Source organism: Pholis gunnellus (assembly GCF_910591455.1).
Source record: "Pholis gunnellus genome assembly, chromosome: 11".
NCBI classification, from domain to species: domain Eukaryota; kingdom Metazoa; phylum Chordata; class Actinopteri; order Perciformes; family Pholidae; genus Pholis; species Pholis gunnellus.
The window spans coordinates 20375634-20401754 of NC_136538.1; the positions used below are offsets into that span (position 1 = coordinate 20375634).

General features: G+C 43.4%; 1 protein-coding gene across 2 annotated transcripts in view; it reads right to left on the minus strand.

Annotated features, from left to right (window-relative positions):
- Positions 1 to 43: 43 nt before the first annotated feature.
- LOC306703390 (bone morphogenetic protein receptor type-1A-like) overlaps positions 44 to 26121 on the minus strand; it is a 37995-nt gene continuing 11917 nt past the window's right edge. Inside the window, exons 3-13 of one of the 2 annotated variants that reach the window (XM_079169354.1) lie at positions 15621 to 15999; positions 6195 to 6357; positions 5950 to 6052; positions 5516 to 5615; positions 5341 to 5428; positions 5041 to 5176; positions 4626 to 4818; positions 4015 to 4312; positions 3751 to 3926; positions 2606 to 2736; positions 44 to 2118 (exon numbers count right to left, since the gene is read on the minus strand). In XM_079169354.1, the coding sequence (XP_079025480.1) occupies positions 1993 to 2118; positions 2606 to 2736; positions 3751 to 3926; positions 4015 to 4312; positions 4626 to 4818; positions 5041 to 5176; positions 5341 to 5428; positions 5516 to 5615; positions 5950 to 6052; positions 6195 to 6357; positions 15621 to 15687 (1581 nt within the window). In that variant the 5' untranslated portion in view covers positions 15688 to 15999 and the 3' untranslated portion in view covers positions 44 to 1992. Of the gene's footprint in view, positions 2119 to 2605; positions 2737 to 3750; positions 3927 to 4014; positions 4313 to 4625; positions 4819 to 5040; positions 5177 to 5340; positions 5616 to 5949; positions 6053 to 6194; positions 6358 to 15620; positions 16000 to 26121 lie in introns of both variants that reach the window. The other variant, XM_079169353.1, reaches the window with a different exon arrangement.

Below are 26121 nucleotides of genomic sequence, written 5' to 3' on the forward strand. Positions count from 1 at the left end.
CCATGAGTCAAAAAACAAACCACAGGTGAAAGAGGAGTTTGTGTACTAAAATAAGGTTATTTACTTAAAAATCGTTACATTGGACAGACTGTATACAGAGTTTTTCATTTCCTTGGTAAACTCATAAGGCACCGAACCAGATGCTGTACAAAACAACAACAACATTACAGATTTACATATTAGAGATTATTCCTATACGTTGTCCTGCATATTTATTACAGAGAAAAACACTAAAGTCGCTGCTCTCAACTGTATGAACTGTATGATCGGTTAGCTTCATTCACACACGTACACACACACACACACACACACGTGCACACCGAGCCATCACGTGCACGTCATCCGACCGCTGAGGAGAATAAAGGAACAGTTCAACATTTCAGGTGAATCTGTGTCCAGTACAGCGATAGGCCCAGGGTGTGTTTAGCCTAGCTTAGCACAAATATTGTAAGCATGGGGGAAGCTGCTAGCCTAGCTCAAATGCTAACTGCTACTAAAATGTTTAATTTTACATATTTGTTTCTAAACCCATTAAAAAGACAGATTAAACGCATCAATCTAAAACTATTTAGAGCTTTTTATGGTGCTAACAGTTTCCCCCCGCTTCCAGTCTTTGTGCTAAGCTAGGCTAAACACATTCTGGACTAGTTTCCCAAATATTATTAATGAGAAAGTCCCAAACTGCAACTGAAGTAATGCTTTTAATGCAGCAGAATGAAGAATTATTGAAATAAATCTGAAGAGTGAAACCTGAGTGGGACGAGCCAAAGTTATTTAACAACAATTTTAAGAGAAACCGGTTTTGTTGTATTTTCAAATGTTTTGAAATTTTAACGTCGGAGACTTCAGTTGTAGACTTCATCTTTCTATTACTTAGGAGTAAAGTATGCCTGAAATGTTAAAAACAGCAAATTAAGGGATGTGGGCGTTAATCCAGAGGTTTTAGCGAGTCAGAACGAGCTAAAGACGTATTTACTTTGATATTTTTACATATTTCTGCAGTTCTTGTTCTGGTGGACCACCATGGGACATTATTTCAGAAAAAATATGTCTGGTAGTAAACGGTTAGAGACCGAAATCTTTGATCATGTTTGAATTGTGCCATGAGTTACACACGTTTGTCCATTTAAGGGACCTCTCTATTGTCCCTCTGGTCCTTTAGGCTCCACCCACTGAGGTTCAACTCAACCAATCAGGTTTCTTTGTGACACCGGAGCAGCTCAACCTCTTCATAACTGATCAAACCTTCAGACAGACAGCTGGACAGACAGACGGACAAGACAGACAGACAAGATGAAGACAGACAGACAGACAGACGGACAGACAGGACGGTAGACGTCTCTGTGGCGACTCATCGTCTCCTGGAGTCGGTTGGACGTCAACACCACTGCAGCACAGTGTTTTGTTGTGTTTTAAATCCTCTCTTGAGGAGGCACGGCATCTAATGACATTTATTTACACGTTAAAATTCACATGTTATAATAGTACCTTTTTCTTTATAATTAACTCTACTTTTTAGAGTGTAGATATATTTCAATATGGCAGGAGAACTCAGTCCTGAAGAGAAAGTAACAACAAAAAATTGGCATTTTTTTTAGCGTTTTGAAACAGGCAGAAGTGGAGGAAGGTGACGAGGGTCCTTTAAAAAAAAACAAATCTGTGTTCATTCACAAGGAGCATCGAGAGCTCTCCTTCTCTTCCCTCCGTCAAAATTATCTTTATCGCCTCGTTTGGCTTTCACAGAAAGCGTCAAACCCGGCAGAGAGAGGAGGAGGAGGAGGAGGAAGGACTCCATGTTTGTTTCCAGACAGACTGAAGATGGAGGAAGGAGGAGACGCACAGTTCAGCCCTGAAATGGGTCCATTATCATCTCCCAACTTCTCCTCCTCTTCCTCCTCCTGATGAAGAGGGGCTGCACTGAGCCTGAGCAGGTTGAGTGTGTTCAGGGTTCAGGTGGGACGAAGAGGAGGAGGAGGAAGAGGAGGGGGGCGGTCAGATCTTGATGTCCTGGGACTCCACCATCTTGGAGAGCGTCTTCTTCACTCGGAGGATGGTGAGGCGGGAGGCGGGGTTAGGAGCCCAGCACTCCGACATCAGCTTCAGCATGGCCCGAAGGCACTAAGGAAGGAAGGAAGGACGGAAGGATTGTTTCAATCTCCCCTTTGCTGCTGTAACACTACTACTACTACATAATAATAATAATACTAATAATAATACATAATAATAAAAGGATAATCTTATGTTTCAGCAGTTTCAATTTCAGTAATTTTCTAGAAAAACAAATACAATTCTCTGGATCCACTCTCTCGAAAGTGAGAATTTTCAGTTTTTCTCAGTTTTATATCTCAGTAAACTTAATCTTTGGACTGTTGGAAGTTAAATCATTTTCCCCTGACATTTTACAGACAAAAATATCAAAATGTGATGCTTTTTATCATCATATATGACAGCAAAGTTGAGTTTTGGAGCGTTTGTTGCACAAAACAAACTATTTAATTACATCTCCTTCAGCTGTTGAATGTTTTAACATGATTTTTACAATTATCTTTCTGTTTTATGTCACAATAAATGTGATATTTTGGGTTTTGGACTGTTGAAGTCTCACCTCATCACTGTTCCAGCGGTTGGACACCGTCGGCCGGAGTCCTTTCACGCAAACCACCTCCAGCATGTCTTCATACGACGGGTCAGAAGGAACCATCTCGTAGTACGGCAGCTGGTAGTCCTCCGCAATACCTGAGACAAGAAATACATTTTATTACACACATCTGGATGACGTCTGTTCAGAAAAATTAAAAAATTTAAAGTTTAGAAAGTATATTAGAACAAAGAAATTGTCTATTAACATGCCCAATACTTTGTTGATTAATCATTTAATTGTTTGGTCTATAACATTTCAATTTTAAAATGTATAAAAATGTTTTAGTAATTGTTTGGTAAAGATGGAAGATGCTCTGAACTGTCTGCAGTACCATGTTTTCACCAGCAGGTGGAGCCTCTTCATTTAATAAAGAAACTAACTGTAGTTCTGCTCTGTGCTGATTTCATTAGACAGGAAACAGCCGACATTAACTCAGAAAGATAAAAGCTTTGAATGTTTTCACTGACCAATCACAGCCGAGCATCAAACCAAAGAACATCTGCACTCGCAGAAAATGACAGAAAACGGTTCTGATATTAAATTAGGGATGAAGCCAATGATGATTCCCTCTATTGACCACTGACGAATATTTTCTCACTCGGAACAGAAACTATTAGTTTATGAAAGACGAATTGGCAACTATTCTGATAATTAAAAAATACCAGATATTCTTTGGTTTCAGCTTCTGAATCAAAAAGTCATAATTTTTATTATTTCAAAGATTAAAGATTAAATTAGTAATGAAAATGATCTATAAATGCCTTTTCTCAACTAATCAGTAAAATATTAAGAGTTTGGCAAAATGTCTTCTTTTAACTCGTTTTGTCGGACTTTAAGTCCAAAACCTTCGAATATTCAATGAAAAAAGCAAATCAGAACATCTGAGAAGCTGAAACCAGAAAACGTTTTGTTTTTTTGCTTAAAAATGACTGAAACTATTTAAAGTTACCAGTTCAATTTCTGTTGATCAACTCATTTTAATTAAGATCAGCCTCAAAATAGTTTGAAACCCTATTAATGCGTTTATTTTCCTCGATAACAAAATTAAATACAGACATACACTCATTAGGAAAAAGTGCATGTGTGTGCGCGTGTGTGTGTGTGTGTACCTCCGGTGACGCAGCGTCTGGCCATCTCCCAGATGACAAGACCGTAGCTGTACATGTCGGCCATGATGTAAGCCTGGAAGTGGTTCTTGTTGAGGCTCTCGTCCAGGACCTCGGGGGCCATGTAGCGCCTCGTCCCGACCCGGGTGCTCAGGGGGACGTCCACCTCGTTAGTGTCGCTGAGCAAAGAACAACGAGAGAGCGCCGTCAGTCACATGCCGAGGTCACAGAAGTCCACACAGTGGAGTCAGAAACACGTCTGTCTACCTGTTGAACTTGACGGCGAGGCCGAGGTCGGCGATGCAGCAGGCGCCGTTCTTCTTGATCAGGATGTTCTTGCTCTTCAGGTCTCGGTGGGCGATGGCCGGCTTTCCCTGCGTGCCGTAGATCTCGGTGTGCAGGTGACAGAGGCCGCAGGCGGTGGAGTACGCCAGCCGCAGCAGGGTCTGCGTGTCCAGCGTGGTCAGCTTCAGGTAGTCGTACAGAGAACCGTTGTCGTGGTAGTCGGTGATGAGGAAGAGCTGCGTGAAGGCGCCGGTGCCTTTGATGTCGGCCGCGATGAAGCCTGCAGGACGGAGAGAGAGAGAAAGATGATTGACAGGTCAGACCTCCACCGATAATGAAATATGGAAAGAAAACTGCAAGAAACTGTTTCCATGTTTACTTTCCTCCTGGCACCTTCAGCTAGAGCTTAAAATATATAAAGAAGTGTTAAAAATACTGAGACAACTCGACTGTTTCTCCCTCTACACTCATGAAAACGTACCAATAATTATGATAAAGAAGTCCCAAAACTGTGGAACTGCCTTTAAAAAGGACCTGTTTGTAAAAGTGAAGTATAAATGTGTGAAGTATAAGTGAAGGATGCGATTCGGTACCGAGGATGTTTTCGTGTCTCATCAGGACCGTCTGGTAGATCTCCGTCTCTCTGAACCAGCTGGCTTCCTCTCGGGTGAAGAAGACTTTGACGGCCACCTTCTCTCCCCTCCAGCGGCCGAGCCACACCTCTCCGTACCGCCCCTTACCGATCTGACGCACCATCTGGATCTGCTTGGCGATGGTCCGTTGCACCTGAGAGGCCGAGAGAGGAAGACGAAGAAAGAGAGAGCGAGAGTCTTTGTTAAATGGCATTTTAAAAAAGTACAATATTTGGTTGCATTGTACACGTTTAACTTTAGAGTCTAAATTCTGAGGAAACTTGGATAAACATGTAAATACTATTCTTTTAATTTTGAATGTGCATGTTTATGTAATTAATGTGTTTGTCCTCCAGGTGCAGTGCTGTGCTCCTACCAGCAGGGGGAGCCCGGAGCCGCTGCCGGAGCTCTGCGATTGGTGGATGAGGTCTTTGAGGGACTCTCCAACCGGGATGAAGACCTCCTGCTCCAGATCCTTGTGATACCGCTGACGCTCACTCTGCCACTTGTACCTGACACACAGAGTTAAATCACTAAATACAGAATAACAGGCAGTTTATTACAACCGACAGTCACTTCTACCTGAGAGACCACCTTTATTAAAAGGTTACATGGCCTACAAGTCTTAAAATGATGATATCTTGAGGTATACGAGGTGCTGAGGATGACGTCCTACCTGTAGTAACAGACCACGGTGACGCAGATCAGAGTGCAGCAGCAGACCGTCATCGAGATGAGGAAGGCCAGCCAGTGAGGGCTGCCGTCTGTAAAACAGAAAACACTGGAGGTTAACTCTACGATCGCTCGATGAACACCTGAATCTCTCCGCTGTGGGGGAGTGTGGATGTTACCAGGGGGAGGCTGAGGGGGGAGTGTGGGCTGCAGGTCTCTGTTGCAGAAGTCGGTGTTGCAGCACTCGATCGTCCTCCTGGTCTGAGCGTTGGGAGAGTCCTGTCGATCAAAACGATCACACGAGCAATCAATTAAACCTCGTCTTCTGTCTCACAGCTGACAGGAACACTCACTCTTATAGTGACACAAGTGTGTGTGTGTGTGTGTGTGTGTGTGTGTGTGTGTGTGTGTGTGTGTGTGTGTGTGTGTGTGTGTGTGTGTGTGTGTGTGTGTGTGTGTGTGTGTGTGTGTGTGTGTGTGTGTGTGTGTGTGTGTGTGTGTGTGTGTGTGTGTGTGTGTGTGTGTGTGTGTGTGTGTGTGTGTGTGTGTGTGTGTGTGTGTGTGTGTGTGTGTGTGTGTGTGTGTGTGTGTGTGTGTGTGTGTGTGTGTGTACCTTGCACTGGAAGTGTGATCCTTCATACTTCATGCAGCCGGAGGTGAGGATGGCCTCCCCGTGCTCGTCCTCCTCGATGATGGCGAAACACTGACCGTTGGTCCTGAGGATCAGATCACAGATCAGTCATACGGCTCAATAACAATGACTTTAACCTTCTGTGGCTGATCAGCTGTCAGTCTACCGTCCTTCAAGGCTGGACTGAATGTTTTCGGGGCCCGTGGTCAGATTTCTTCTCTACTCACTGGCAGGTGCTGTTGATGGCGTCCTCGGGACAGTGTCCGGAGCACGAGCAGCTGAGGAAACGGGCGGCGTCCTCGGGAGCAATCGTCGAGTCCTCGCCGGGCCGCCGGGCCTCAGGTTTCACCCCCGTCCCCTGCAGGATGTGGTCCGGGTTCTGACCTGCAGCTGGAAGGAGAAACACGGACAAGAGTTAGTTTTCCAAACAGTTTCAGTGTGATTATCTGCAGCTCAGAGAGTTTTTAACAGAGAATAATTCTTCAGTCAATACAATCTAATCTCATTTAATGGTCTTAATTTAAACTCTGTGTTAAATCCAGGACTCATGAGGGGAGAGCTGAGAGATCAGACTGATCAGAGTGACTCCTGCTGGAGGTGAAACATTCCTCCTCCATCAGTGGGACAACAGGAGGAGGAGGTCCATAAAAGGACCACAGGCTATTTATACAACTGTGACTGAATCCGGTTATAATCTTTACATTTTAGGCATTTTTATTCTCCTTTTATTATACGCATATTAAATCATTGGATGTACACTTGAGGAATCCCAACTAACAGACTAATTACCCTCCATGTTGGACAACGATTATTTTCTGATTCATTGCTTCGTCTGTAAAATGTCAGGATATTGTTAAAAATGCAGATATCGACAAAGTTTCTGTTTAAAAATCACACAATAAGCACATTTAAAAAGGGGCCATTAGCAGCAAACGCTTGGTTAGTTGATTTGTTTTCTGTCAATCGACTGATGAATTCAGCTTTAACAGACGGAGATTTAAAATGTTTATGAAAAGAACAGAGAGGTAAAGAGGTCAGACAGACGTAATCCACCTTAACGGTCTTTTGTTTATCTCCAGTCCTCCTTTAATCTCTTCTCTCTTGTATTTCTTTTGCATCAACCTCACATCTCTCCTCTCTCTTTAAGCTCAAAGTAAAAACAGAGTGAGGTGTGCAGACGTGCATGTTGTCATGTCTGGACATGAACTACCTGCAGAGCTACACTTTGAGCTGCCTGTCTGTCTGCGCGTCTCTCTCTCTCTCTCTCTCCTCTACTGCCACCACAGAAGACATCTACTGTGACTCTGCAGACGTAAGAGTGAGAAAACAGACTAATAAGAAGAAGAAAAAACGGCTGATTTTGACGAGCTTTCTCTTATTACGTGGAGTCGGCATATCAGGGTTTAGGGCAGCATTGGCTAAAATAAAATAAAGTTACGCGTGCCTGAAGCGAGGAGGAAGGAGACATGGTAAAGGGAATGGTGGGTGTGCTGAGGCTGGAAATGGCTGCTCCATACACATGTGTGCTTAATTGTACCGGCAGCCAGAGTGGAGACTGAGGTCTGGCAGAGAGCACGCTGGGTAATCAGACTCTTAAAGTCACAGCGTCGTTTCAGGCCGACTGTTTATTTACCTCCAGCAGCAGCAGCAGCAGCAGACTGATGAAATACTCTGATCTGAACGCCGCCGTCCTCTCGTTTTAAAAAACACCGAACTAGAGGAAGCTGTGAACACGGACGCTCGGTTTCGGGTCGAGGCCGTCGGTGAGGTCCGCAGACACAAAGTCAACGGCTCAGCTCTCACGCAGAGACACTTTACGACTGCGAGTTAGTCAACAATGACTCACCGTCTGCAAATAGGAAGCGTTTTAAAGTTTATAAAACTAAACAAATAGAAACCAAAACAGCTGAGAGAATGAATCAATCGAAGGAAAAAGAATCGGCACCTCTCTTGTTAATCAAGAGATTTAATTCAGTTAAAAGTGTTGCTGCTTTTCTCCGTCACATATTTAAATTAGTATCTTTATGTTTTAGACCAGGGGTCTCAAACTCGCGGCCCGCGGGCCAAATGCGGCCCGCCGGACGCTAGTTTGAGGCCCCCGCCTTGATATGAAAGTTTAATGTTAGTGCGGCCCGCGCGAGTTTGACATGGATGCTGTATGGTATCATGTACCCAGAAATGACAGCTTAAAGCTGTGTGCACACCGGACACAATTGACACGATTTTGTCTCGCCCATACGCGAGCGAGCCCGCCTGTTTTGCTTTTTCTCTCATCATCCATGACTGAGATCACCACCATCACTGCGCTGTACTGCTCTGAAAGTCCGAAGCTCCGCTGTCATTTCTGGGTACATGATACCCTCTGGAGGCGTCACATTCTCCCTAGTTCTCCCTATAAACGTGCATTTTTTTCACACTGACAGGCTCAGATAGTTACAATAAGTGTCCGACAACATACTAGAAAGGAGAAATGAACGTATGTCTACCTTTAGCTTGAGATCGCTGTTTGTTGTTGTTCTGTTGCTGTGTGGACTAAAGGGGTGTTCACAGCAAAAGCGACAAAAATAATCGCAAAATACTCAAAAATACTCCCATGGTCAGTAAACGGCCGCCGGTAAACTGTGGGTTTTTCCCCCAGTTCTATCCTTCAGTGCTGCTGCTCTGAGCCGGCTGCCTGCCAGCTAGCAGTGGTTCAGTCCTCCGGTCCAGTCCCGCGAAAAAAATAAACAACCTCCGGTCTGCATTGACTTTGTATGTAATCTCGTCGGTTTTCCTCCGGTTCTCTCCCTCCGAAACTCCCGGTCAGGTAAACCGCCAGCGAACTCCGGTCCAGTCCCATTCCCCCGGTCAGGGGAAGTTCACAGGGGATTCACCGGCTCTCTCCCTCCAGAGCCGGCTGCGAAACATAAACTCTCCTGGTCGTTAAACGGTTGTCGGTAAACTCTGTCTTCCATAAACTGCAGCGGGCACAGCAGCCTGCAGGACACCGCACAGGACCTGTGTGCAGTAACGTTATGAGACTCTCCACACTGATTGGCTCTCGCAACAAACAGCGATCTCAAGCTAAAGGTAGACATACGTTCATTTCTCCTTTCTAGTATGTTGTCGGACACTTATTGTAACTATCTGATCCTGTCAGTGTGAAAAAAATGCACGTTTATAGGGAGAACTTATAATATAAATATTAAACGGCCACCACAAACACTTTGTGTTTCCATGGTTTCTGACGTTCAACCAATCACTAACTGTGCCGTGCTCGACGTCATATGCAGGCGCAGGACCCTGAGCCAATCTGGTACCAGCGGAAATTACGTTCTTTGTACGTCAGCTAAACACTAAAACTTAAACTTCAACACAACAGCGATACCTAGTGGAATTATATATTACACAGCCCCAAACATGTCTTTCTCAAAGCCTGCAGTGAAGAGAAAGGTTGGTGATGAGCACAGACAATTTCAGGAAAAGTGGGAAATTCAGTATTTCTTTGTGGAGCACAGGGGCACTCCGACGTGTCTTATTTGCACAGAGAAAGTTGCGGTGCATAAGGAATACAATTTGAAACGTCATTACACAACTAGACATGCTGAGGACTATGCAAAATACCAGGGAGATGAGAGAGCCAACCGAGTTGCCAATCTTAAAACATGTCTACTGAAGCAACAAGATTTTTTTAAGAAAGTAACCAAAGAGAATAACGCAGCAGTCGAAGCTAGCTATGTGGTTAGTGAGATGATTGCTAAAGCAGGAAAGCCATTTACAGAAGGTGAATTTGTCAAAAAGTGCCTGTTACAGGCTGCAAGTATTGTCTGTCCAGAAAAGAAAGGTCAGTTCAGCAACATCAGCCTTTCTGCCAACACCGTGGCAGAGCGCATTTGTGACATGTCAAGTGACATTTATGATCAACTGTGTGAGAAAGCAAAATGTTTCAGTGTATACTCAGTCGCTCTTGATGAGACCACAGACATCACTGACACTGCCCAGCTCGCAATATATGTCCGTGGTGTTGATGACAATTTTGAAGTGACAGAGGAGTTGCTCACAGTAATGCCAATGCATGGCCAGACCACCGCTCAGGAGATATTTCACCAGCTGTGTGATGCCATTGAGAATGCCGGTTTTTCATGGAAGAGATTTGTTGGGATAACAACTGATGGAGCGCCATCAATGACAGGGAGGAAAAATGGACTGGTGGCACTTGTTCAAAAAAAACTGGAAGAGGAGGGTGTGGAGGAAGCCATAGCTCTGCACTGCATTATCCATCAGCAGGCCCTTTGCAGCAAATGCCTGAAATTTGACAACGTGATGTCTGTTGTTGTGCAATGCATCAACCACATCAGATCCAGGGGCTTAAAACACAGAAGGTTCCGTGCTTTTTTAGAAGAAATGGAGTCAGAATATGGGGACGTGCTTTACTTCACCGAGGTACGTTGGCTCAGCAGGGGAAACATGTTGAAGAGATTTTTTGAGTTGAGAGCAGAAGTGAAAGTCTTCATGGAGAAGAATGGGGTGGCTGTTCCTGTGTTAAGTGATCCTATATGGCTCATGGACTTAGCTTTTCTTGTTGATGTCACGCATGAGCTTAATGTACTGAACAAGAGGTTACAAGGCCAGGGGCAACTTGTCAGTGCTGCCTATGACAATGTGAGAGCATTCTCCACAAAACTTATGCTATGGAAAGTTCAGCTATCTCAGACAAACCTTTGCCATTTCCCAGCATGCAAGGCACTTGTGGATGCAGGCACACCATTCAGTGGTGAGAAGTATGCTGATGCCATTTTGAAGCTACAGGAGGAATTTGACCACAGATTTGCAGACTTCAAGACGCACAGAGCCACATTTCAAATTTTTGCGGACCCCTTCTCCTTTGATGTGCAAGATGCCCCTCCTGTGCTTCAAATGGAGCTCATTGACCTGCAGTGCAACTCTGAACTCAAAGCCAAGTTCAGGGAGGTGAGTGGAAGAGCAGACAAGCTTGGGCAATTTTTGAGAGAATTGACTCCCAGCTTCCCTGAGCTTTCCAGAATGTTCAAGCGGACCATGTGCCTTTTTGGGAGCACGTACTTGTGTGAAAAGCTCTTCTCCACCTTGAACTTCAATAAGTCCAAGTACAGGACCAGACTTACTGATGAGCATCTTCAAAGTCTACTGAGGGTCTCAATTGCTTCCTCCCTCAAGCCAAATGTGGCTCGGCTATGCAAGAGGAAGCGCTGCCAGACCTCTAGCCAAAAGTAGGCAAGAGAAGCCATGTTCAGAACAGCTCATGTTGAAAGTTTCATTAATGTTCATGTTAAAGGTTAAATAACTGTTAATACTGTTAATTTGAATCTGAAAAAAAATAATTTCTCTACCCACCAACTATATGTGGTTTCTTAAGTTTTTCTTATTTGCTGTTTTATTATTATTTTATTTATTTATTACTGATTGATTGATTTATTTTCTTTATTCTTTATTTGTTTATTTATTTTTTCATCTTATTTTGTGTAGAAAATTAAAAATTAAGATATTTGAGAACAGTGGAATGTTTTATCAGAGCTTTTCTTGTGGAAAACCGGAACCAAAGCACTGAAAAAGTGTAGGGTATAGCAGAAGCAAAAGCATTGAAGACAGTTTTTTTTTCTTTTTTTTTCTGTTTTTAATAAATGCGTTTTTTTTGTTGAAAACCTGATGCGGCCCAGCCTCACCCAGACCCTAGCTCCAGTGGCCCCCAGGTAAATTGAGTTTGAGACCCCTGTTTTAGACTAACCACCTTGGGTTCTGTGTGTCAATTTCATAGTTTTTGAACATTTTATAGACCAAAAAAAATGAATCAGAAAACAAAGCAGCAGATTAATCGATCACGAATCCTACAAAATATAATATACGAACTAAAGAATATAGTAGATACACGGTTGATAACAGAACAAACTGTTTTGGTTTTAAAATGTAACAACTTGAACACGGTAGAGAGGAAATAAAGCAGGTTTAAGGATGACGGTATGAGGTTAGGAATGTGACTTAAAGCAGACTGGGGAGCGTTTGTTTTAGCCGTTTTATGTTCCAGTTGCTGAATTTGCTCGGTTTTGCTCGGTTTGGTCTGCAGACACAAAGTTATCTGTTCTCTGCTCTCCTGCAGAGAAGCTTTACGACGTTGAGCGAGTCAACAATGACTCACTGACTGCAAATATGCAGAGAAATAAAGATGGTTTGATCAAACTCAGTGGACACCCACACTGTAAACAAATGGAAATAAAAGATGGTAAAGAGTAATTAAGATGTTGATAACAAGAAGCAGCACTCTGGGAATATAAATACTTCAGTCTATGAACTGCTCCCTCCTGTCTTTAGTAAAAGAAAAGTATTCAGATCCTTTACTTCAGTAAAAGTACAAATACAACACAGTAAAAGTACTCTGTTACAAGTAAAAGTCCAGTGAATGTGGCCGAGCTGCTGGTAAAGCAGGCCACAGAGCGCTTGTTTTACCACCCGGCCCGTCCCCGCTGCTTGTTTTTAAAAGTGTGGCTGAAGGAGAGGAGTTAAACGGTATCTGAAAGCCAGCGTTATCTCCTCCTCTGTGTTGGAAATGTACCACACTCACTCTGAACTACCCCGAGGTGATAAACTCCACCCGTCTGGTACGGCATGCGTTATAAAACAAACAAATGATCTGCAAACACTGTGACTTCACAGCAGAGTGTTATTGTTTGGGCTGAATGAGAGAGGCAGCTGCAACACTTTAAACTCAGTCTAAACTATCTGTTTTGGTTGTGGATGATATGATCAGATGATGATATTTAATAGTTTTAAGTGTGATGATTTCATCTGTTTTGGGATATCCGGCCTCTGATAAGACTTCACTGGACTCTTGTTTCAGGCCCCAAAATGTGTCAAAACGGTCAAGTACTGAATATTATTTATAATCTGGTGTTTTCTTAAAGAAATGTGTTTGTAAATCTGCTTGTGACAGCTTTGGCTATAAAAGGGCGTTTTGTAGTCACATTTATACTATTATTAAAAGTAAGATATTAAGATATATTTCTTAATTCAAACATTAAGGTTAAAAGGTGTAAATGATTTTACTGCTGCTTGTCCAAACAGAGACAAATAAGAGAAGAGAGGAAAGAGGACAGAAAGGAAATAAGGAAAGAGAGGATAGAGAGGACAGAGAGGACAGATGACAGATGAAAGAGAGGACAGCTCAGCTGTCGACCACACTGAAACCCCGAGAGGATGATCGGTGTCTCCTCCCTCTGCCTCCTCTGACCTTGGACACAGAGGAGGAAGAGGAGGAGGAGGAAGAGCAAGTGTAAAGAGAACGGGGACAAACTGCCTCTGAGGCTGAGAGGGTGAAAACGATACGCTGCAGGATTCAGTTCACAATCAATTCTCGATCCACTAAACAGAAAGAAGGAACTGTTTGTGTTTCTTGTTTAGTTCCTCTGCAGCACACCGCTGACTCGTTTCTCCACCGAAACATAACACGAAACATAACTGGTGTTGATGATGGTCACTGTCAGAAGCTGAGAACAGTGCAACAGCATCTTCTTCATGCATTGATCGGAGCGCGTTGCAGTATTGTTTCTCTATGAGAACAATGAAATAAAAGTAACGTAATGACAAATATCACAGGTTCATTGTTTTTGTAAAAACAGAAGTTGGGTCTGAAGGTGAAGAGAGTAAAGAGGGAAACACGTTCAGTGGTCCGTTTGGTTGTTCTGTAAGCAATGGAGTACAAAGCATTCACGCAATGCTTCAATCTCCATATCGCAAAGCTCATTATTAAGTTATTAAATCACAAATACTGCCTTTTTTTAATCTAAATGGCAAACACGCGTTATTAACATTAGAATTGCTGCTTTAAATGAGCACCAACAGACATTGAAAGACTAATTTCTTGATCTCTAACAAAGCTTAAGTGTGAAGCTCATCCTGCCAAAATGTCAGCAATTTGATGGTTTGATGACATACTTGACATGTGGAGACTTGTTGTAAAATAACTTTTAGAGTGGAAAGTATTTCGGGAGGAACCCGGTGATAACAAATAAACAGACTCGGATTTCTTTCTGTCTGCAGTCTGAAGGAGGACCGGGACGCAGAGGAGAGACGGGTTCTCTCTCGTTACGAGCCGTCATCACTTCTGCAGGTCGACCGCAGAGGACGACACACAGCTGATGATCAGAGGACGTGATCCACTCCTGATACAACACCCTGCACCAGCCACGTCACCTCTCCGTCACCTGAGAGTAGCTGTACAGGTACAGCCACGTATGCAAAGGCATTTCAGGGTATTTCAGCTAATTATTTAAGTTTATTCAACAGAAACTGGGACATCAGGAGTTGAAGCATTCTTACTTATGTCATGCTCTTATTTTGAAGGCCTCTATAAATGATTTTTATTAATTTTTTTAGATTCGTGAAACACAGTTTAAGCGTGAAATCAGCTGCAACTCTCGATGTCAGTGTCAGAAAAGATCCGCTGAGAGGAAATAAAGAGTGTTTCAAAGCAGCGACTGCGTCTCCAGAGGGACTGAAGGATATTTCCGGAGAACAATGGCTGTTTGGATCATCTAGCGCCGCTGACAGCTCGTACAGCGCCATACAGGAAGCAGTTAATGTGCAGAGAGGAAACCAGAGCGGCAACAATCAGCTCAACAGCTTCCTGCAGGACCGGGGGGGGGGGGGGGGGGGGGGGGATTTAAAGCCAGTGCAAAAGACTTTCGAGGGAAGTCTTTTGAGTCTGGAAACGTGAATAAACAAGTGGAGAAATAGTCTGATAAGACGACAGAGGCGGTCTCTCCTTTTCCTCCACAGATTGTCAATCACAGTCAGTAACACTGAGCAGAGCGCCGCCCTGCTCTTATCAGCCGGCTCGCTGTGTTTGTAGGGCAGAAGGTGACCTTTCACATGTTCAGGGCGGCAGTTTTTGTGACGAGGGACACATCCACTCAGTGCTGACGACATCTGAGCAAAAAGCATATTTATATTCCTGTTTTAGCCCCAAAAAATGAGCTTTAAAACATGTTATCCCCCCCTTTGTTTCACATAAGGAAAAAACTAATGGTTGGAAAAAGCTATTTGTTTTTAGGTCTTGGATGGTACATGGACACCTTTCTTTGCTTGCTATTTTAATCAAAAAGACTTCCTCTTACCAAACACCATTTTAGAAAACACTAAATCAACTAGTTAGTTGCACAAGCTTCCCACATGATCATCTAGTTACTTCAGAAAGGTAAATGAGTGAAAATGTTCCCGTCAGGATCTGTTTTAGCTTTAGAGCATTCTCTATTGTTTCTAAAAGTCTCTCGATTATCAGCCAATTGAGACTTAATCACAGCTTTAACAAAAGTCCTCTGATACAGAGCTGTGTGCACAGGGAGGGGGGGGGGGGGGGCATAATGACTTAATGTTAATGTGCTGCTTATCTCACTGAAAACAAACCGAAGGGTTAATGAGTAACTCTACTCGTGAAACTCTACAAAACAAGGATCAATCAGAGGGGGAGACATTTGACGTGAAATGGTTGAGCTCGTATGTTTTGCAGCGTAAAGTTACAGAAGTATCTCTCTCATGTCTGTGGATGATGATTTTTAACATATATTTCAAAGATGGAGTTTAACATAATCCCTATATAAACGATCGAAAGAGCCGAGCAGTGCAGTTGATGTTGAATGTCTTACCGTCAGCTCTGAGGGTCAGCAGCAGAGCGGCGGCCATCACAGCCAAACAGAGCGGTAGACCTGCCATCCTGCAGCAGAGACCGGACTGAGACCGGACTGAGACCGGACCGGAACTGGGCCCAGACCGGGCCGGGCTCTGTGATCAGGAGCTTTTTCTGGTCCTCTGATACTCAAATAGTCTTGATAAAAGTCTTTAATAATCCACAGCAGGAGTCAAGGGAGGTGGGAGGGGGGGGGGGGGGCCCAGAAGAGGCCTCAGAGAGGATGAGGATCCGCAGGAAAACGAGCAGGAGCGATGCAAAAAGGGGGGAGACGACGGGAGGATGATATCACAATATCAGGTCTTCTTCTGTCTCACTGGCTCTTTGGGTCCAAAACCCTGAAGAAGGAGAAGATACACAATTAGGTTGATTTAAACATCAGCTGATAAAGTCTGAGTACTGAGTACGACTTGGTTTTTAAACTTTTAACAGGTGGTTTGGTTGGGCTCCTGTTCTCTCCCTCTCTACCCCCCCCCCCTCAGTGTGCCGTGACCCGGTGACCCCAGCCGGCCCGGCACTGGCCTCCGACGGTCCAACTAACTACCAAATCATTTGTCCAGGGATGTTCTGCAAATTACAGGCGCTGGCCCTGCGCAGCGCTTATAAAAGGCATGTCGCAATTAGTGGGTGCCGAAAGGGATGGTGTGTGTGTGTGTTTGTGTGTGTGTTTGTGTGTGTGAGTGAGAGAGAGTGAATTAGTGGAGATGCGTGGCCAGTGTCCGTCACTTTTCATTTGCCCGGGGGGACAAAGAGGCCCGACCTGCGACCCACTTTTCACACATCTCTGGCTGAGGAGATCGACACACACACACACACACACACACACACACACACACACACACACACACACACACACACACACACACACACACACACACACACACACACACACACACACACACACACACAAATGGGTTAGCGTAGTGGGATGTGAGACAGGAAAAGTGTGTGTGTGGAATGAGAGGCAAGATAGGGAAACGAGTGGATGTATGTGTGGGCTTGTGTGGCCATCTTTGTGAGGACCACTTTCAGCTTTAAACCATCGTAGTGAGGACATTTCTGCATTGTGAGGACAGTCTGAATCAAGGCATAACATGGTGTCTCCAGCCACCTCTTTTCACCAGCAAACAGTCTGATAACATGACATTGCTCTACAGTAAAAAGCTATATTTAATAAAGACATCAAACTCTCAGGACCCACGTTTTTATGTAATAAAAGAGGGTTTTATGATCCTGGAAGGCAAAACACTTCTTTTTGCAGATCTGGAGAGTGATACATTTATTTGGACTTTCCAGTTCCATCTCCCTGTGGCACTTTTAATCTTTCAGTCATGTTGGGAGCGACTCCAACCAGACCTTATGACATTTTCAAACCCACGAGTACAGATAAGTAATGTGCATGAGAGAAAAAGAGGATTTTTGGTGTGTGTGTGTGTGTGTGCGCGCAGGGCAGTAACTGAAGGAGTGTGTATTGTGATACTGTATGCAACAGTGAATGAGTTTTTATGTGTGTCGGCGTCACTGTGTCGATAACAGGAAAGTGGAAGAATCTGCACCTCGCTGCCACAACAAAACCTTTAGTTTATGTGTGGCTCTTTGCTCCATTTAGAGAGCAGACAACAACAAGAGCGGCAGTACCAGCAGGAGGAAGAGGATGGTGAGATAACACACACACACACACACACACACACACACACACACACACACACACACACACACACACACACACACACACACACACACACACAAAGACATACATTCAGATATCCAGAGAGAGGGAGGGCAAGACAAGGCAGGTTCGGGAAGACAGGAAGCTGCCTCCACGCCATGCAACCCCCTCCTCTGTTCTCCACACCCACCCTTTCCCAAATCAGCCAACACACACACTTCCCTTTGAAAACACAAGGTAGAGTGATTGCATACACTGCACACAGTACACAGTCACACACACACACACATATGGAGGCTGAGATACAACAAATGATTACATCTGTCAAAATGAAATGTACATTTACGAGAGGAAATACAGGAGTCTACAAACTCTAAACCCTCAAGGTGTCAGGAAACTTTCACTCATCTTCCTCTTCCTCCTCCTCCTGCTCGTGTTCAAACTTGTCTCTAATCCTTCGTCTGTTTCTCGGTCAAACAACAAACTCCTTCCCTCAGCAGCAGAAGCTGACAGAGAGCGATGCAGAGATTTACTAAATAAATGCCGATGCCAGTGTCCCGTTTCTGCCGACTCATGTTCTCCAGAAATCGATTATTAAATGCACGACGTTAAGATGTTGACGTGCTGATTTACTGCTATCATGATGAGTGCTGAGGTTACCTTATTATATTTCTATATTTCTCAAGTACTGTATTTATATATAAAGGTTTGAGTCAAATTAAGGTCCTTGTGGATGTACAAATAACTGAAGGAGCTCCATACTAATACAATGTTTGCTATAAACCTGGTCTGTCCCGTCCCCGGTCTGTCCCGTCTCCCTCCTCCTCCTCCAACAGGAGGTTAATGTAGCGTAGCTGCTCTGGCTACCTGGACGTGACATCAGAGTCTTGGAGGATGGGAATGAAAGGAGTCATTGTTAGCGGTCCCACCTGTACAGAATAAAACACCCGTATAGGGAACCACTGAGCCGTAGCCTGTCCCCCCCCCCCCCCCCTCGGGGGAAGGAATTTGAGGTCACACTGCTCTGGGGATGCTGGGAAATCTGCAGGGACAGAAACCCAAGCAGAGGGTTAAGAGTCGTAGAAGAAAGAGAGCTCTTTAAAAGCTTCTGGGTATAATAACTTTTCATTTGGCTGGAGACGTAGCTGGCAATAAAAACTATTATGTAAAGTGATATTACACTGCCATGAGCGGTGGCTACTGCAGCAGACTGTATGAATACACAGTTATACTGTGAGTACTTCTATTACTACTAGGGTCAGTACAATGATTAGTCAATTGACAGAATTTAGTATGTTGATAATTGATTAATCAGTCATTTAACAAGCAAAAAGCTGGTTCCAGTTTCTCAAACTTGAGTATTTGATACTTTTCTTTGCTGTATATAATTTTTAATTCAATATATTTCGGTTCGAGGACAAAATAAGACATATAACATGATGCCTTAGTAATGGTTGCTTTGACACAATACTAACTTTTGGAAAGTCTGTGCGTTTATCGGGACAAAGGTTTTACGATATCAAAATGTTGGACAGCGTGTTTTGTAAAGCGCTGCAGCTCTGAAGCAGTTCCAGCTCCTCACGTTCACACGTGATTTATTAACTTGACCTCATGGAGCCGTTAAAATACTGGAAAATGACACGAGACCTTTGGTAGAGCGGTATTAATAATCCATCTCTCGTACCGCCCACCCCCCCCCCCCCCCCCCACACCACCTCCTTGTCCCTCCTGGACTGAGGCGCGAGGGCCCAGACATCAATAATCAAGCCGTAATGCGTCTCCACTTCCTGCTCCGGGAGAATGGCGGCAGACTAAATAAACGACACCAGAGGCCTGATTGGAGGACCGGCGGAGACCGACAGCTCCTGAGCTCTACAAATAAATGCAGTAATGAGGGAGATCGGGATCGCTGAGGTGGAGATTATTGACGGGACAGCTGGGATGGAGCAGAGCGGGGTGACGGGACGGACTGAGACGTGTTTGTTTTTATGCATTAGTTTCATCCTTAGCTTCTTATCAGACCAATTAATATGATTTCTATCTATTTATTTATTAATTAGTCTATAAAATGTTAGAAAATAGTGAAAGGTTGATGTCAAAGTCACATTTCTAAATGAAATAGTTTTAATAAAAGGAGCATTACGCAGCTACGTCTTTGTTTTTACACATTAGTAAGGCTAACAAATAGAATAACTTTATAATGTTGGTCTGTTCGTATAGCAGGATGTTTTTTTTCTACGTCATTAAGTTTCTCCTCGTCTGCTGTGACAACAAAACAACGGAAGATCAACTCAATGGAGAAGAAGTACGGTGGCCTGGATGTGCAAAACTAGACATCAAGTTTTTATTCTTCCCTTTTACTGACATATTTTGTGTTTATTACCTTACATTCCAGTATCTTATTTACCCTTTTTCTCTCTTTTTGTTGACTCTTTCCCCTCTTCCTTTCTGTCTCTTGCATCCTCCCTTCCTCTTTCACTTCTTTCCTTCCCTCATCTTCCCTCTTTCTTCCCCCATTCTCCATTTCCATTTGTTGCTTTCCCTTTCCCGTTTCCCTCCCCCTCTTCTCTTCCTGCTGCTGCTTCTCATTTCTCCTCTCCTCTCTCTCCCTTTCCTCTCCCTCTCTCCCTCCATCTTGGCCCCGTTCCCCGTCCCCTCCGGGGCCCCCTCCTTGCAGGCGGGCCTCTGGGTGCTGCAGCAGCAGCCTCCCTGTTGCCCGACATGCCTTTCGGGGCCTGGGAGACTGCAGGCCAGACTTTCTGGCTCCACCGCCATTGTTTGCTTGGCTGCTCTGCGCCTCATCCCCGGCGATGGATTAGCATAAGAATACCCAGAGCCACCCAGAGCCTCTTCCTCCCTGCATCTTCATCTTCATCATCATCATCATCACCATCCTTTAGTAAATCCCACAAATTAACCTAGGATACTCTTCCACCACCACGGAGTTTATTAATGACACGGTGTTTGCTTCTCGGGCTTTTGGGCAGTGTCTTGCTTCATCTATTAGATTACAGGTAACTTTAAATCGACCTACAGTATATAATGCAGATTATCTTCATTTTAAAGCTAAATGTATAGACAAAGGATACTAAACATGATTAGGTAATAAACGGTCACTAAACAGAACATTAATCTATAATCTGTCAATACAACAGCAGAGTATATTTAACATATATTCACAGTGGTTGCATATTTAATTCAATGTAGGCTTTGCCAAGAGGTTGTTTTAAACCTGAGCGACAGATTTCCTTCTAACAGAGTGTTTAACTTTAATTCAAACTATATATTTGAAGTGAAGTTGTGGCTTTGTATATGATTTTGAAGTGGACGTTTACTAGATACGCCGCCGTTAGCCTCCTAAAACAGCGAGTAGCACCACACAGGTTTTGGCTTTTAGTCTTCGTCTCAGAGGGAATTGAACCCGTCAGTGTTTTGGTCTCGTTCGTCTCAGAAACACAGATGAATTCGAGGAGGGAGAGTGCGCCGCTCAGAGAGTGGGCAGCAGTGAAGCCTAACTTCATTATCTGCTGAGCAGCTTCAGCTAGAAACTGGAAACATTTGCTTCATCACATTCCTCCCTCTTCATTTATCATGTTACAGCAACACAAATTACCCAGCATCCTCGGGGGCAATACAGGTTTATGGTCCATTTGAAGGAGAGCTGGGCGATATATCGATTTTATCAATTGATTTGAATGCACGGCTTTAGGACGACATTTGTAAAATGAAAAGGGATCTTTGCTTTAACTCTGGCATTAAGGGTAATGAACTGCTGCCGCTTCCATTAAGGGTCCAGCAGTTCATAGTAAACATGCTCGATCTCTTCAGACTCAGATATCATATCGAGATGGGAGCGTGTGCCAATGAGGGCAGTCACCAATTATTCTAAGATTGAATATATATTTAAAAAGGTAAAAAGACAAAGATAACTTATATTTGAATAAGAAAATATTAGATTGTGGGGGGGAAAAGCAGCAGCATCTGTCTGCCTCACGTCAATTAAAAATTAAATTAAACGTTAGGTCAAACTGAACAATTGTACAACAACCGTAAAGATTGCAGCAAACAGGAAGCAGGAAGCATTAAACCACGAACCAATCAAACGTAACCACTCAAGTGAGCTGTACTTGTTATCTTCCAGCATTTTTTATAAATAGAAAACACGAGTTTAATATTGTCATATTTACTGGAAATTACAAACAATATAGAAAACAACAAATAGGAAACTTTCAGGCAATCTCTCTCCAGTCAGCTGGCACCTTATTTAGGTTTTTGTAGTGAAATCAGGAGGTATCGGATAGATCCTATAGTGAGCGTCAGGAATAGGGCTGGGGCGATTCGGCGACACAATTGAGAGAGACAGACATTGAGCTTGGCCACACAGTCATTAAGTAATAAACCATCACAACACGGTTCCCTAAAGGTGATTTTAATCACTCTAATCGCCATAGAAAACAGGTCAATCCATCACCGGCACAGCGTCGCCTTTGTCCCGCCACAGAAGAGTCATAAAGCAAACATACTCGACATCATAAAAACCAACGTTATGTTCATAAATCACACTGATGAGTGCGCGGACACCAGAGGACGGGGAGGTTCCCAACACAACACAGTCTCCCCCAGTTAAACCAGTTAGCTCACATGAGACACAACCGAGCTCCTAATAGCATCGGTAGAATAGTTTCAAGGGAGGTAAACAGAAAAAAGATGTATTTTTTAAACAAAAACGCACACATGTCAACACACGTCAATCCCCCGAAAATGCCAAATTTCCCCTCTAGTGCATCATTGTCTCTTTTGCATCACTTTCAATCAAATATTATACAAACAAAAAAGATATTCCAAACTTTTATTCAACCACAGACCTTAATTTAAGGCATCCAACCAAAAATACAATCAAAGAACCAATCGGCACAAAGTGTAACTCATTAGCGTGTTTTTGGACTCATTACCGTGCATCACTTTAACAACACGACTACGTCAACGAGCGATTAAGCAACACAGGTAATGTAAAACACACCTCAACAGCACACACACTGAAGGAAGTCACAGCGCTGATAGCGTCCTCACTGTGGACCGAGTGTGACCTCTCTCTCAGAGACAGGAAGTTTACTGTTAAGCCCCGCCCTCCTCACCCTCATGTGCCTGTCAATCATTTTTTTTTCTGTCTGAGGTCAGCAGCATTCGGAGCCAATCAGGCTCCGATGTTGAGAACTTCTTTTCTGGTGTGCCACACTGGTTTGATCCCAGTATGAAGGAAACTGGACAGATGACTGGAACTCAGACAGCTTTCCCCAGAGACACAAAAAAAACTAACATAAAACTAAAATATAACTGTAATTGTAGCAGACAGAATATTGGCTGTGTGTGTGTGTGTGTGTGTGTGTGTGTGTGTGTGTGTGTGTGTGTGTGTGTGTGTGTGAGAGTAAGTTTTGTTTAAAGAAGCAGCTAAAAAATTAAATTCAAAACGAGGACAGAATAATATGTATACCGAAATAGAAAGTTAGGGGTGAACACAAATGGCAAAGTCTACAAAGACACACAAAAACAGGAATCAAATAAAGTACAAAGCAGAAATACATCAAGTGAAAGATAAACAGGATCAGAAATCAGTTTACTTTCTGGGGTTCAACCTCCAAATGTCCATGAAAAGCAGTCGAGGAGTTGGACAGAAATGGAGTGACGAGTTCAGAAAGAATGAAGTCTAATGTGAGACCAGAAGAAGAAGGCTGTGTGTGTGTGTGTGTGTGTGTGTGTGTGTGTGTGTGTGTGTGTGTGTGTGTGTGTGTGTGTGTGTGTGTGTGTGTGTGTGTGTGTGTGTGTGTGTGTGTGTGTGTGTGTGTGTAGATCACAAACTCAGTATCGTCTTATAGATCCCTAAAATCACAATTGTTTAAATTATGTTATCTTTTCAGGATTTACTCTTATTATTTGTTCTTTTTCACAAGGCACTTTGTGACTTTGTTTTGAAAGGCGTTAAATGAAGTTACTTACAGTGTAAACTGTTTATAATGAAAACGTAGCATTGGATCAAACAGCTTGACACAGACTCAAATGCTCTTTAAATCATTTGTATTGTGTAGTTTGTTTTACACATCACTCCCTCGATAATTGGCGTAATCTTTGTGTTTTCCGGCTACTTGAGGCTGTTGCTGCGTGCACATTGAAAATCAAAGCAAGTTAAATGTCTGATGATTCTGGCTTTAGTCAGAAGACACATTCAGGACGCATTCACCTCAGATACTGCTCATTTCAAAATCTTAAAACGTAAGCGTGAAGCTGTGACTGTAAGCTCACCACAGTGACTCAGTCTGAGGAGTGTCTCAAGGAATTTATGAGCCCGACTGCAGATTTTCTGATAACCAGCAGAATCAAAATACTGCAGGCCACTGGGGAGGCAGTCAAGATACACGAACCTCACACACAGTATCACAATATACACTCGGTGGACACTTGATTGAGGGAACCTGTACAATACAACAGCTCTGCCACAACCATGGACTGTGTACAATAAGTCGTTTTGAAGCCTCTGGCTTTTTTGCAACCAGTGAACGGAAGAACGCATATTTGGGCTGCGGAGGAGTGACGTAGAGACCTGTCAATCACAAGGCCTCCGCTTCATGGTCTATTTTACTCTCATTGAACATGTCGTGAAGAAGACTTGAAACTAGCAAGTTAGCCCATAAGCTCATTCGTTCACGATGTTTACTGAGGTAATAAATCAAGTGAGAAGTCGGGTTAAGTAAGTTTAAGACACTTCAGCGTTGGCTTAACTTTACTCTCTATAATAAATATGTAAATGTAATTATATTTGTATATTCAGGTGTTTTAAATGTTTTGTCCTCTCTCTTCACATACCTGAATATAATAGAGTCCAGTACAACATCACTACCTATGAGCTCAATGCTAAAACATTTCATTTATATTATTTAAAGCTCCTTTATGACGGCTTCAACTAAACATCTAAAGAAAGTATAAGCATCATAAAAGTAGCATTTGCTAGTATATTGATATTGTGATATATAATTACATTGCCAAGCAATTTTTGTTGCAGGATTTACTTTGAAATACAATCTGACTTTTTGTATTTTCTGTGGATTCAGCCTAAAATCATCCGTACCTAAAACCCGAACGACGTCTAACCTTCGTCACTATGCCAAGACCAAGTGTAAGCCGAGCCGGGCCGACCCGAGCCAGGCTGCAGTGTGTGGGTGAAACGTGCAGGGCGGTGTGTGTGTGTGTGTGTGTGTGTGTGTGTGTGCTGAGGGACATATGGGAGTGATTTTGTGCTGCAGACTGGCCGGCTCTGTTTGAAGGTCTGACAGCGAGCTGAGATTCAGACGCTTGAGTCACCTCGTCCTGAAACAAAAAGGCAGCAATGCTGCCTTGTTTTAAACACACAGTCCTTCTAGAAAAGTCCTGATGAAAACAAACAACTTCCCAAGAAACTTTAAAAATGATTTAACAATATCCTTCCCAGGGCTCAACAGTAACGTTAGCCTGCTTGCCCGAATGAAGTAAACTGTGTGTCAGTCCGTAGCACGGTCCTGATTATCACAGAGCTAACAGCTACTGTAACGCCAACGGAGGATGAACTTTATGGTGCGTTTGATGTCCTAAACAGTAAGAATGAGTATTGGTGCGAAGGTATATTATAACTTATCATGATGTGTTCAAAGGAAATCTGAGTTTTTATGAGAAACTTGAATAAATACAGTTGTAGATGTTTTTGCAACAATATAAAATAGATATGTTTAACTGCCAAACACTAGCACTAAGCAGCTTATAATGCACAATTAAAACTACTAATGCACTAATTCAGGAGTGACAGCTCTGCTCCAACACAACAAACGCACACTCGTTTCCATTGTCGTCACATGACACAATAACAAACTAAACGTATCAAGCAAAAGGTACGAATTCTTGGAATGTCTGTCAACGTAGTTTCAAAAGGCCAAACGACAACAAACGGGGACAGAAGAAGAATATTTCGTGAGATAAAAACACATGAATTTACATCTATCTTTTGGACTGAAGACAACAACAGCGCTTGCCGCGAGCAAGTGTGAGAGAGAAGGTTGGAGGTGGACCGTCACTACTGCACGCAATGTTTCTGGAAGCATTTTTTTTTTTTTTTCTGGCAGGTCACGAGGAAGTGCAGCACTTTTCTGAAAAGTTTCAACGAGAAACGCCCGGAGGAGCATTCGCACAAAAAGAAAATCCGAGCGCTCTGAAACAAAGACCCAGGCGCTCAGAAAAACAATCTATGGACACTCCAGGAGCAACACACACCAAACACACACACACACACACACACACACACACACACACACACACTTTCCCCACATGAAGGCATGACTTCACCTTTCACACACACATGTGGATACCAACACACACACACACACACACACACACACACTTTCAAGGCATTACTACACCTATATCATAGACACACACACACGTACATGCCCTTCGGGCTCAGTGTAATCACCGCTCTTCCTGCTCTCTTGGTTATTAATCAAACCAGATGACAGCTCAGATGACTCAATCAGAGCCTGTAATTAAAAGCCAGGAAGCCTCCTGATTGGCCAGCAATGCCTTCGGCACAAAGGTCAAGGGGTTAATCTCCTGAAAGAGGGGGGAGGAGACTGGCTAATCAAGTTTAAAAAAAAAGGAGTGCGTATGGATGTGTGTGTTGGAGACAGAGTAAAGCCACCCAGTGATGTTTTTCATGTAACCACAATAAACATCCTGCAGACGTTACACACCGACTGAAGGGGACTGAGCTGGA